Source organism: Peromyscus maniculatus, chromosome 21 (assembly GCF_049852395.1).
Source record: "Peromyscus maniculatus bairdii isolate BWxNUB_F1_BW_parent chromosome 21, HU_Pman_BW_mat_3.1, whole genome shotgun sequence".
Lineage (NCBI taxonomy): Eukaryota > Metazoa > Chordata > Mammalia > Rodentia > Cricetidae > Peromyscus > Peromyscus maniculatus.
The window spans coordinates 60854544-60867193 of NC_134872.1; the positions used below are offsets into that span (position 1 = coordinate 60854544).

Consider the following 12650-nt stretch of genomic DNA (forward strand, 5'->3'; position numbering starts at 1 on the left):
GAGAGAGGACCTATTCCTGTACTAGTTCCTCATAATCTCTTTATGCACACACACACACACACACACACACACACACACACACACACACACACACACCTCTCCCCCCAGCGGATCTGTTTCTTTCAGGAACCCTAATGCACACCTATTCATTTAATCTGTCCTGTCAACTACTATTATCTCCAATTAACACAAAAGGATACAGAAGTACCAGGACATTTTTTAAAAAAAGATTTATTTATCATATATGCAGAGGGCACCAGATCAAATTACAGATGGTTGTGAGCCACCATGTGGTTGCTGGGAATTGAACTCAGGACCTCTAGGAAGATCAGCCGATGCTCTTAACCTCTGAGCCATCTCTCCAGCCCATACAAGGATATTTTTTTTTTTTTTTGGTTTTTTCGAGACAGGGTTTCTCTGTGTAGCTTTGCGCCTTTCCTGGAACTCACTTGGTAGCCCAGGCTGGCCTCGAACTCACAGAGATCCACCTGGCTCTGCCTCCCGAGTGCTGGGATTAAAGGCGTGCGCCACCACCGCCCGGCTTTTTTTTTTTTTTTTTGTTTGACAAGGATATTTTTAATAACAGGTTCAGGGTTATATAGATAGCACGAAGTGCAGCCAGGACTGAACTCTTAATTCATTTGACTCCAAATGAAATATTCTGTGTCATTACTGCAGCCTTCATTATTATTAGTTAACCCACATTTTAAAAGCAACCATTGGGCCAGTGAGGTGGCTTACAGAGGTCAAGGCTTACTGCGTAAGCTCAATGGCCTGAGTGCTTGATTCCTGGAACCATGACTAACTCCCAAAGCTGTCTGACCTCCTCACATATGCCCACATACACTCTCTCTCGTGCACGTGCACATGCGCACACATACATACATACATACATACATACATACACACACACACACACACACACACACACACACACACACGCACGCACGCGCGCACACAAACACTTTATAAAGCTACTATTCTAATGTCTTAATTTGGTTTCTGTTGCTTTAATAAACCACTGACTGCAAGCAACCTGGAGAGGAAAGAGTTTATTTCATCTTACAGTTTATAGTCCATCATGAGGGGAAAGCAGGGTAAGCAGATCAGGAACTGAAGCAGAGGGAAGCAGTTTGGCAACTTGCTCTCCATGGCTAGCTCAAGTTGCTTTCTCCTACAATCCAGGACCACCTGCCCAATGGTAGCACTGTCCAAAGTAGGCTGGGCAAAAAACAAAAAAACAAAAAATGCTTCACAGACTTGCCCACAGGTCAATCTGATGGAAACCTTTTCTTAACTGAGGTTCCCTCTTCCAAAATGACTCCAGATTATGCAAAAGTGACAAAAACTAATCAGCACATGTAGTCATAGCAACAGTCATGGAAAAGTTATTTTCTTGGGGCCAGGAAGATGACACTGTGGTTAAGAGAGAGTACTGCTTTTGCAGAGAGGGTGAGTTTGGTTCCCAGGGCCCAGGTCAGGAGGCTCACAACAGCCTGTAACTACAGCTCCAGAAAAATCTGACGCCCTCTTCTGGCTTCTTAGAGCAACTGCACTCACATGCACATACACACAGACATACATATAGAAACATAGTTAAAAATAATATACATTAAATGTCAGGGGCTGGAAAGATGGCTCAGAGGTTTAGAGCACTTGCTCTTGCAGAGGACCTGGGTTCAGTTTCCAGCACCCACAGGGTGACTCACAACAACCCATAACTCCAGTACCAGGGGATCTGATGCCTTCTTCTGGCCTTCATGGGCACAAAGCTCATACTTGCATGCATGAGAAACATTCACAAAATAAAATACCAATCTAAAGACAATCTTTAAAAATTATTTATTTACATGTGCATTTTATAAGCAACTGACTGAATCGATAAAGATCACGGCAAAGGCTTGCAGCTCTCTCTACCCCAACACACTTAAAGTTAACATGTGCAAATGGACAAGTGTTTCCACTTCCTAGATATAGCTTCACAGCTGTCATGTATTTTAAAACACACGATGAACATCACATGGCTTAAAGGATATAGAGAAAGAACAATGTGAAGTAAGCCATTCAGAAAATGATTCTGCAGTTAAAGAATGTGACTTAAAAGTCGATACAGCGTCCTTTCCGTTCCCAGTCCCCATAGCGTGTGGGCTCCGGGCCCCTGGGTCCACCTTTTTCTTTGGTAACTGGATTAACATCATCTGGAAACTCTAAGGAAGACAAAAGATAAGAACAAGGCAGTCAGCAGAGATGGAAGAACACCATACGGTCAGTTTTGGGGACAGGATTGCACAAGCTGGTTATGAGTGCCTGGCTTATCATACAGTCTTTATATGAATCATGCATGTGGTTCTTCCCCTTCCTTCCCTGGCACTTGAGATATGCATTTTTCATATTCAATCAACTTTACTAACACTGATGACTTCCAATTCTTGGAATGCTTTCAGGTCTAGAAACTACGAGAAGGTAGTTTCATCTGTGGTACTGGACCCAACAGGAGGGAAGGAGTGAGAACAGAGTACAGCTTCACCGGACTTGAAGGGTTTAGAGACAAATTCTGTGTCTTCATTTTCTTTCCAGTCAAATGTGTGTGGTGTGTGCATATGGGGGGTGGGGGGGTGGTCATCCTTGCCTTATAGCACTGAACTGAACAAGGCAATGTATGTGAAGGGTCTAGCATAGTGACAGGTATGTACTGACTGGTTTTACTTGTGAGCACTATTTCTCCTTAACACAGACTTTGGCTTCAGCAGATGGGTTTTACAAGCATAAGTGAAATCATTGGCCTTAACGCTGTGTTCATGGGTTGGGGATACAACTCAGTAATAGAATGTTTGTTTTAGCATGAGTGAAGTTCAGTCTCCAGTAACAAACACGTGCACATGCAATGCATGCACACACACACACACACACACACACACACACACACAAATGTGCTGTGGAACAATCCTTTTCTACACTGTGAATAGGCATTACTCTCATTGGTTAATAAAAAGCTGACAGGTGAGTAGCTGGGCAGGGAGTTAGGTGGGAAAGCAGAACTGAGAATGATGGGAAGAAGGAGGGTGGAGTCAGGAAAGACACCAGCAGCTATCCAGGAAGCAAAACATGCTAGAGGACAAGTAAAGCCTTGAGCTGAGTGGCAATACAAAGATTAATAGAAATGGGTTAATTTAAATGTAAGAGTTAGCTAGTAACAAACCTAAGCTATTGACCAAGCATTTATAATTCATATAGGCCTCTGTGTGTTTATTTGGGACCGGGTGATCAGGACAGGAAACATCTGATTACAAAAATGCAGTACATTTTCCTGATAGGAGTCCTCACTGTGAACCAAGCCACATTCTGAGTTTTTTTAATTTTTAATTAATCCATCAATTTGATTGATTACTGTTTGATGGTAGGTGTCACTAATACTGCCCGGGTTGGTGTTAAATGCTGAGGGTCAAATGGTCAAATGATATTATAACCTGATACTGGGCTTTCAATCCTCAGCACTTTACACACGTTAACTCACTCAGTCCACATAATAACTCTATGAGTCAGGAAACAATACTGCCCCCATGTTACAGGTGTACATAGTTGTTCAGTGTCACACAGTGAGTGAACAGAGAGACTGCACTGAAACCCACATGCTGTACTGCTTTGTGTATAGAGAGAACAGATGAGGAACCAGCTGTTAGAAAGAACCTCCGATCTTAAGTGGTGTATTTTTGGAAAACTAAAAGATCATTGCCCCAAATTATGCAGCCCCTCTACAGACTAACCAAAGAAGATACAGAACTTCACCTTGAAACTCTGCAAATATTTCTTCAATCTTTATCTTTGCTGCCCTGCGTCTAACTCTCCCATACCCATGCCATCATTCTGTTTTCTGTTTTCAGGAAACTTCTGTGATCCCCCTGAAAGCCGGTAACGGATGCTCTTCTTTGCCCCCGCCCCTTTTCCTGGGACTCTGGGTGTGGTAGTTAGCTGGGAATGCTGAGACAAAACAGACTTTGTGGCTTATGCAATGGGAGTCTTGATGGGGTGTGGTTGGTTGGAGTGAGGGCCCTCTTCCTGACTGTGGGCTGTCCCTTCTTTATGAATTGTCACATGGAAAAGAGGGAGGCAGCGAGGTTCCCAGTGTCTCTCTCATAAGGGTACTAGTCCCACCACGAAGCCCTCACCCATATGATCCGAACCTAATTATCTCCAAATACCCTCCATCTGGGGTCAGGGCTTTAACAGTACCAGGAAAAAAGAACATGCTGAGCCAGATTCAGTTGTATGCTTGTAGACCCAGTTATTCAGGAAATGAAGGCAGAAGTTCCTGAGCCCAGTAGTTCCAGGTTATTCTAGAACATGAGATCCTTACTACACACACACAGACTCTTACTACACACACACACACACACACACACACACACACACACACACACAGACCCTTAACATATATACACACAAGAACCTCACTACACACACACACACACACACACACACACACACAGACCCTTAACATATACACACACAAGACCCTCACTACACACATACACACACTTACTATATACACACATAGTGAGACCCTTTAACACATGCATACACAAGACCCTTACTACACACACACACACACACACACACACACACACACGAACATGAATACAACATGCACATATATGTGCACACACATATATACATGACTGTATGCACACACTGAAAAGCCCCTTCTCATTGCTGACCAAACCTTGATAGACTTTCCTCTGCTGACTTCCACTCCCCTGTCCAATTCTTGCCTCTAGTTTGTAATAACTCATAGACTTTTTCTATCTTGCTCTGGAAAGATGAATATCAGATTATACTGTCATCCCTCCCCACCCCATTCTCCATCATCTCAATATCCACGTCAGGGACCACCAAACAGAGAGGCCACAGAGGTCCCTAAACCTCCTTATAAGGAGGCTCATCTCACCTGGGTCTCCCACTGGACTTTCTTATCCCCGGAATGTTTCTTCTTCAGATCTCACTCTTGAGCTCTCCTCCCTGACCACACATCCCGTCTTCCCTCTTCTCCTCTCCTTTGCATCTGTTATCCCCGGAAGTCTCCTGACTCTTCCTCCTTCTGTTACCACCAGCCTGACACTCTCAGCGGCTCACTCTTAACACTGCGGTGACGTGGTGTACCTTCTGTGCTCTGTCTCTTACATCTCTAGCCACTTGTGCATGGAAGCAAAGCATCTTTCTAACCCTAACCGATCTCTTCCGCATAGACTGAGTGAAGGATGCCAGGCACGAAAGACTATGTATTCTCTCATTTACATAAAATCCTATAAGAAGCAAAACTACAGGGATTGAGAATGGATCAATGGTTGTGGGAAGAGGTGGGGATAGGGTTGATTAAAAATAAGCAAAAGATAACTCTGTAGGGAATAAGAAAACTTATACTTAATGTTGTTTACATGACTGCAAACATTCATGAAAACTCACAGAACTGTATATTTAAATCACACTTTAATAGAGCTGGCTAAACAATCTCCAGCCCAATATATTTTTTAAACTTTGACTATATGTGGCAGTGCATGCCTTCAATCCAAACACTTGGGAGGCAGAGTCAGGAGGAGCTCTGTAAGTTGGAGGCCAGCCTGGTCTACATAGGGAATTTCAGGCCAGCTAGCTGGGGCTACGTAGTGAGATCATCTAAAAAAGAAAAAAACAAAAACAAAAACAAAAAAAACAAGACAGACAAACAAACAAAAACCTCATCAAAACGTCTCTATTTACCTCCTGAGACAGGACCTCATGTAGCCCAGGCTGCCTCATGTAGCCTTCATCTTCTGACCCGCCTGTCTCACCAGTGCTGGAATTACAGGCATGCGCCGCCATGTTGGATTTATGGACTTAGAATAAGGCCAGCGCTCTCCCAATGAGCTACCCTCAATTCCCTTACTGACCACTCCCAGCTTTAAAAAATTGTTCTAATTACACCTATTGCTTGTGTGCATGTGTATATGTGTGTTGTGTTTTGTGTAGGTGCTGCGATGTGAGTGCTGAGGTCAGATGGAAATATTCAGGAACTCTTCTCTCCTACGGTGGAGTCCCTGGGACTGAAGTCAGGCTGACAGGCTCAGCATAAGCATCTTTATCTGCTGAGTTAGCTTGCTGGCCCTTAACACTCAGCTCTGACATGAAAAAGCCCAACATTCTATTAATCTACTATTTATACTTTATGTTGAGGCCACTCAGCTGTGCCCAACATGTGCCATGTTCTGTAATCTTCTTCTATGGCCATACCTTGCTCTCTCTTAAACATCTCCCTAGCATATTTACTTGTTATAGTAATTTTTCCTTTAAATTTTATTTGCCCCACCTTTTATGCTAATTCCCATCAGATGCTCATAGATAGCTATGTATTTCATCTTCCATATACCCTGTGTGTCTATCCATCCATCCATCCATCCATCCATCCATCCACCCATCCATCCATCCACCCACCCATCCATCCATCCATCATCCACCCATCCTTCATCCATCCATCTACCTATCTATCTATCTATCTATCTATCTATCTATCTATCTATCTATCTATCTATCTATCCATCCATCTATCTATCTATCGACAGAGTCTGGTAATGTATCCTAAGTTGACCTAGCCATCACTATCCTACTGTGGCAGCCTCCTGGAATCCAGGAAGAAATGGCAGAAACAATGAATGAGAAGACGAAGAAAGCAAAACAGAAGCTGAACTGGAAACTTCCAGAAGCAGTAGTTAACACTGCCTAAGGCCATTGACTGTTCAGGTCAGGTTGAACGGTGTCTACTGGCACCAGGTGTTTAGCATTTTCTAAGGAACATTGGTTTTTAATGTGATCACAAGGCATTAAAAAACGAAGATATGCCGGGCGGTGGTGGCGCACGCCTTTAATCCCAGCACTCGGGAGGCAGAGGCAGGCGGATATCTGTGAGTTCAAGGCCAGCCTGGGCTACCAAGTGAGTTCCAGGAAAGGCACAAAGCTACACAGAGAAACCCTGTCTCAAAAAAAAAAAAAAAACAAAAAACAAAAAACAAAAAAAAACAAAACAAAACAAAACCAAAACCAAAAACAAAAAAACAAAAAACAAACAAAAAAAAAAAACGAAGATGTGTATTTATTGACACACACTGTCCAGGCAGTTCTGTCTTCTGACCTCTATCTAACTGGAAAGATTTGGAAGCCCTGCTGAAGCCCAGATGCCAGCACTCGGCTAAAGCATTTCGGCCTCTAGAATTGTAGGCCAGAATGAACTCCTTTCCTGCTTTGGTTTGGCACGTATTCCTGTAAGTAGCCTTGTGTGATCGCTCATCTCAACCATCAACTGGACAAGATGGAAAGTGACCCAGGAGACATCTCTGGTTGTTTCTACGTGAGAGCTTCCAGAGAGAAGGAGAGATCCACCTTGAATGTCCACCCCATCGTATGCCTGGGATCCTGAAAACCAGAAAGCAAGCTGAGCACCAGCACTTGCCTCTCTCTGCTTCCTGACAACAGACTCGATGTGACTGTCACCTCACGCTCCTGCCACCATGCCTCCTGTCACGACGGGCTGCACCCCCTCTTAAGCTGTAAGCCAAAACAGACCCTCTCTTCCCTTAGTCGCTTTTGTCAAGAATTTTGTCACTGCAGTAAGAAAAGGTAACCAGTACATCCCCTTTCCCATGCTCCGGTCGGGAACCCCAATAAATTCATTGACTTACCAATTAGATAGAATCATTCTTTTGGCCTACTGGTGCCCCATCTGGGATGAACTGATTTCTTAAATGTCTCCCCATGAAAAGTCATCCAATACAATGAACATAGGAACTAGGCTGGAGCCAAGGCTTAGAGAACCACAATTTGGTTCCTAGTGTCAATGCAGGTGACTCACAACTGTCATAACTCCAGCTCCAGGAAATCCAATTGTTCTGGCTGCATGCACAGACCCCCACACAAAGAGGTATACACAAACACATATGCACAAAGTCATAAAATTAAAAAAAAAGAAAACAACAATGATAAATTGTATTTAGTCTATTACCACCCTTAAAGAAAGGAAAAGTACCGGCTCAGGACCTCCAAGACCAAGTTCTCAGCACAAAGGAGATTTATTTGCCCCAGAGGGACAGAGGTTAGGGAATAAGAGACAAAGTCAGGAGACAGAGGACCAGGGAGAAGGGAAAGGGAACCAGGGAAAGAGGGCAGATTATTTGTCCTAGAGGACCAAGGACTCCTTCTGGATAGAGGGGAGACAGATATGGCACACAGGAAAATGGCAGTTTATACAGGTACAAGGGAAACCCATGTTAGGATGAGGTGTTTAATTTTAATTGGGCATGTTAATTAGGTGAGCCAAAGGGGGCTTTTGATGGTTGGACTTCAATACTTTGATAACTGGACCTTAGTAGTCAGCCTCAGGAGGAGGAAGTGGCCCATAAGGGAATGGGCCTTGGGGGCTAGCTTCAGGAATGCGATCTAAGGGTTTTTATCAAGGCAGAGGGAATGGAGGAGAAGGGCGAGGCCGGCCAGAGGCACATGCTCCAGTGGGCTAGTGTCTCTTCAGATGCCACTTTCTGTCCAGTGGACAGATGACAGGGAGCTACGAAGGAAGGTTATTAGAGTTGAGAGAATGAGAGATGTCTTCTCTTCACTATGCAGTCCTGTGTTCCATCCTCTTCTAAGACCCAGCATCTTCACTGTGCCCTGACTCCTCAGCTTTACCCTGTACATTCAGGACGATCTACTGCATGCTGCAGCTGGTCTTTTCACAGCAGACAGTTTCATCAACAAACAAAGGCTTGTTATTTGTATCACAGAGGAAACCGACTTCTATGTTTTACCTTTTGAATAATGAAAGTATAGTAAAGGGTTGGGGATTTAGCTCAGTGGTAGAGCGCTTGCCTAGCAAGCACAAGGTCCTGGGTTTGGTCCTCAGCTGGGGGCGGGGGAAGTATAGTAAAAACAAACAAACAACCCCCCCCCCCCAAGTAACTAAGTAAGTACTAAAACTCAGAAACCCTTCCTTTGAGACAGCCTATGTTGCTCAGGCTGGCCTCACATTCCTGATTCTCTGGCATCAGTTTCCAGAGTGCTGGTATTCCAGACATGGACCACCATTTCTAGCTTTAGAAATACCTTTTGGTGGGGGTTGCATGCGTACGTGTGTATACTTATGTGTACGCATGTGTGATGGATGTGTGCTCTTGTGTGTGTGTGCATCCACACACTTGTGTGCGTGTGCATGCAGAGGTCAGAGAATGACTTCAGGTCTCTCTCTTGATTGCTCTCCATCTTATATACTGAAGCAAGGTCTTTCATTTGAGCCCAGACTGTCAATTCAGACGGTCTAGGTAGCCAACTGGCCCCAGGGATTCCCTGTATCTTCTGTGGGCTGCCATGGCTGTTAGCATAAGAGTGCTGGAATCTACACTCTGGGAGGCATCTCACCAACCCAAAACCTTCTTAAAGAAGTTAACAGCCACACATACAGATAGTCCATGTGGTATTTTTACTCACTGAAATATCCTTTATAACTGGTAATAACGACGAAGAGCACATTTCACTTCTTGCATCCATTTTCTAGAACGGACATTTTCTTTGCTATGTTAGGCACCCACCCACAGCAGCTGAGTCTACTCACTCTTGAGTGGCTCCCTCTCCAAGTTCGAGTCCTCGGGCGCATCAAAACGACCGACTGGCAACTTGGACTTCTTAAGAGGTTGCTTCCCAAGTTCAGATTTTCCTTCTCTGTAACTCACCTTCCTCAAAGAATGATTCAGAAGGGAGAATCCTAATGAAGAAAGAAAATATTTTACTTTAAAAAAATTGACTATTTTGCCTACTTGTGTTTTTGATCATTTACCATAATTCCAAAGGGACAAATGGCATCCAGTGAAAATCCTTTCCTGAATGCCTACATTCTACACAGCTATTTCCCTTCCTTAGAGATAACCAGTGCTACAAGTTTGCAAAGAGCTATCAAGTAAGGAGGCGGGCAAATACAGGGAATAGCTTCGTAACCTAGGACTCCGTCTGGTTTGGAATATGCACACGTTCCTCTTCTAATAATGCACTTGGCAGCCTAATTTCCATACCTGTACACACTAAGCACACAAACCTTTCTCCAAGAGATGCACCTAGCAACATAACCCCCACCCCCCAGCACCAACAGCACCAGGATGCATGCACGTACATCCCTCACTGAAGCGTGGGATCTTCCTCCTTTCTCAACAGGAAAGTTACACAAATTCTATTTAGTTGTACTCTCCTCATGTTCCAATACAGGACCAGAAAGGCCCATCGGTCCTACACTGGGTGTGGGTGCTTACCCAGTAAGGTAAAACTGTGCCCTAAAAGTGATTTAAAAGGAAAATCTTCTATTTACCATCTTATGTCTAGTTTGGCAAGCATGATTGAAGTGAGATGCATCATAAGAAGGAACATATACAGAAAATGATTGTGCTACCGAGTATAGTGTATCAATTTAAATGAGACCCACCCCAACTCCTTAGTAACCAGCCCCCTCTTCCCTGTACACCCCATTAAAGAGACCCTAGGCAACACACTCTGGCCCTTCTTCATTGTGGCTTGTGTTGTTGGAGGTTTTTCTTCTTTTTGCTCTTTTGGGGGGCCTGCCACTCAGCTCCCAAATAAATTTACACACAGAGGCTTATTATTAATTATGAATGCCTTGCCTTAGCTTGGCTTGGTTTCTAGCCAGCTTTTCTTAACTTATCCCAACTACCTTTTGCCTCTAGGCTTTTTCTTTTCTATTCCTGTATATCTTTTTTTTTTATTTCTTAATCCATGGCTGGCTGTGTAGCTGGGTGGCTGGCCCCTGGAGTCCCCCTCCTTCTCTGGCTGCTAGACCTATCCCTGCTCCCGGATTTCTCCCTCTATATATTCTCTCTGCCTGCCAGTCCCACCTATCCTTTCTCCTGACTTGCTATTGGCCAGTTCTTTATTAGCCCATCAGGTGTTTTAGACAGGCTCAGTAACACAGCTTCACAGAGTTAAACAAATGCAACATAAACAAAAGTAACACACCTTAAAATAATACTCTACTAGCTGGCCTGTTGCTCTCTTGCAGTATAAGAATTCAAACAAAGTTTTGTTGCTATTCTGCAATCTGTGTGGGCTTTAATTTCAATTCCTTGGATAAGGAAGCAGTTGGCTTGCCCCAACCCTGACGGGAAAATCAATACAACAGCATCCTTTAGGAACTTACATCTTGTGCTGGGGTACGGGGAACACAAAACAGAAGGTGTAGCACTCTATGCTAGTGTTTCTAGTACTGCCCAAGTATCCATAAGGAGAATGGAAAATGTATCATACACAGGTAAAAGATACCACCTCACATTTCTGTATGGAGTGATCTTGAAATATGAGTAGTTGAAAAAAAAAAGCAATGACTGCAAACTGCATCGAACCATTTCCATGGGAAAATGGGTTCATTGATGTTCCTTTTGCTTTATACTTTATACATGGGTCAAGTGTATCTATACATAATTTCTGGTATCAAACATAACATAATTGTCTAAAAATAGCAGAATGCGCCGGGCAGTGGTGGCGCACGCCTTTAATCCCAGCACTCGGGAGGCAGGGCCAGGCGGATCTCTGTGAGTTTGAGGCCAGCCTGGGCTACCAAGTGAGTTGCAGGAAAGGCGCAAAGCTACACAGAGAAACCCTGTCTCGAAAAAAAAAAAAGAAAAAAAAAAACAAAAACAAAAAAAAATAGCAGAATGCTGGATAAACACTAAAGTTATCACCTAAGGGTTTGGAGTGAACCTTTCGTTTTCTATAATATTTATTGTATAGATCATTTAAGATTTGAACAACCAACAGGTATCAAGTATTTGAAGGGAAAAACTAGAAAGTTTAATAAAAAAAATGGGGCCATTTGTTAAGAAAGCAGTAATTCTGTCTTCAGTTTACGTAACATCTCAGGGATGTCATCAATTAAACTTACATTCTGCACTCTCTTTGGGATGCTAATTGAGGATTTATTAAGAAATAATGAAACAGTTTTGAAAAACGCTAGTTTCTACAGAAAGCACGCAGGCATCTCTTCTGACAGTTCTTGGCTTCGTGTACTTTTCGTTGTATGTACTCATTTATCTGACTTTCGCTTAGAGAACATTTAGATCAGGCTGACCTTGAACTCAAAAGATCCTCCTGCCTCTGTATGCCTAGTGCTGGACTAAAAAAGCATGCACCCTCTGCCGGGTACAAATTATTCTTGATGTAAGCAAGCAAGTAAATGAATGACACTCATCCCCGAAGTGTCCTTCTTCTCCATACGTTCCCAGCGGCATCTAAGTGCCAGCCGCTCCTCGCAAACCACCCGCAAAGTCCGCGCTCCTCCTCCAAGCACACCCAAAGGCTCGGAACCCCGCGGTCCTAGTGCACCGCGGTCGGGTCTCCGCACCGGTGTCTTCCCCTATCAGAAGCCGGCTTCCCCCGCGGATTTCCGAGTCTCAGGACCCCGGGCGGATCGTCTTACTTGTTGCTCTCCAGAGGGAGGCCACCAAAGACCCCGAAAGGACCGTGGAGCTCATACTGCCGCCTCCCGCAGCGTCTGCGCACGCGCAGCCAAGTGGGCGGGGCTACCGCCAACCCCACCGGGAACCCGCGCGGTCTGCGCAGGCGTCAGCGAAAGCAGAGTT

The 12650-nt window shown here is 44.2% G+C and overlaps 1 protein-coding gene across 1 annotated transcript; it reads right to left on the reverse strand.

Moving 5' to 3' along the window:
• Positions 1–1826: 1826 nt before the first annotated feature.
• Positions 1827–12614, reverse strand: Sdhaf4 (succinate dehydrogenase complex assembly factor 4). Its single transcript, XM_006991134.4, has 3 exons — positions 12488–12614; positions 9626–9775; positions 1827–2207 (listed from the first exon to the last, which is right to left on the reverse strand). Exons 1-3 carry the CDS (start codon positions 12540–12542, stop codon positions 2098–2100), a joined length of 315 nt encoding a protein of 104 aa, XP_006991196.1. The 5' UTR covers positions 12543–12614; the 3' UTR covers positions 1827–2097.
• Positions 12615–12650: the final 36 nt, after the last annotated feature.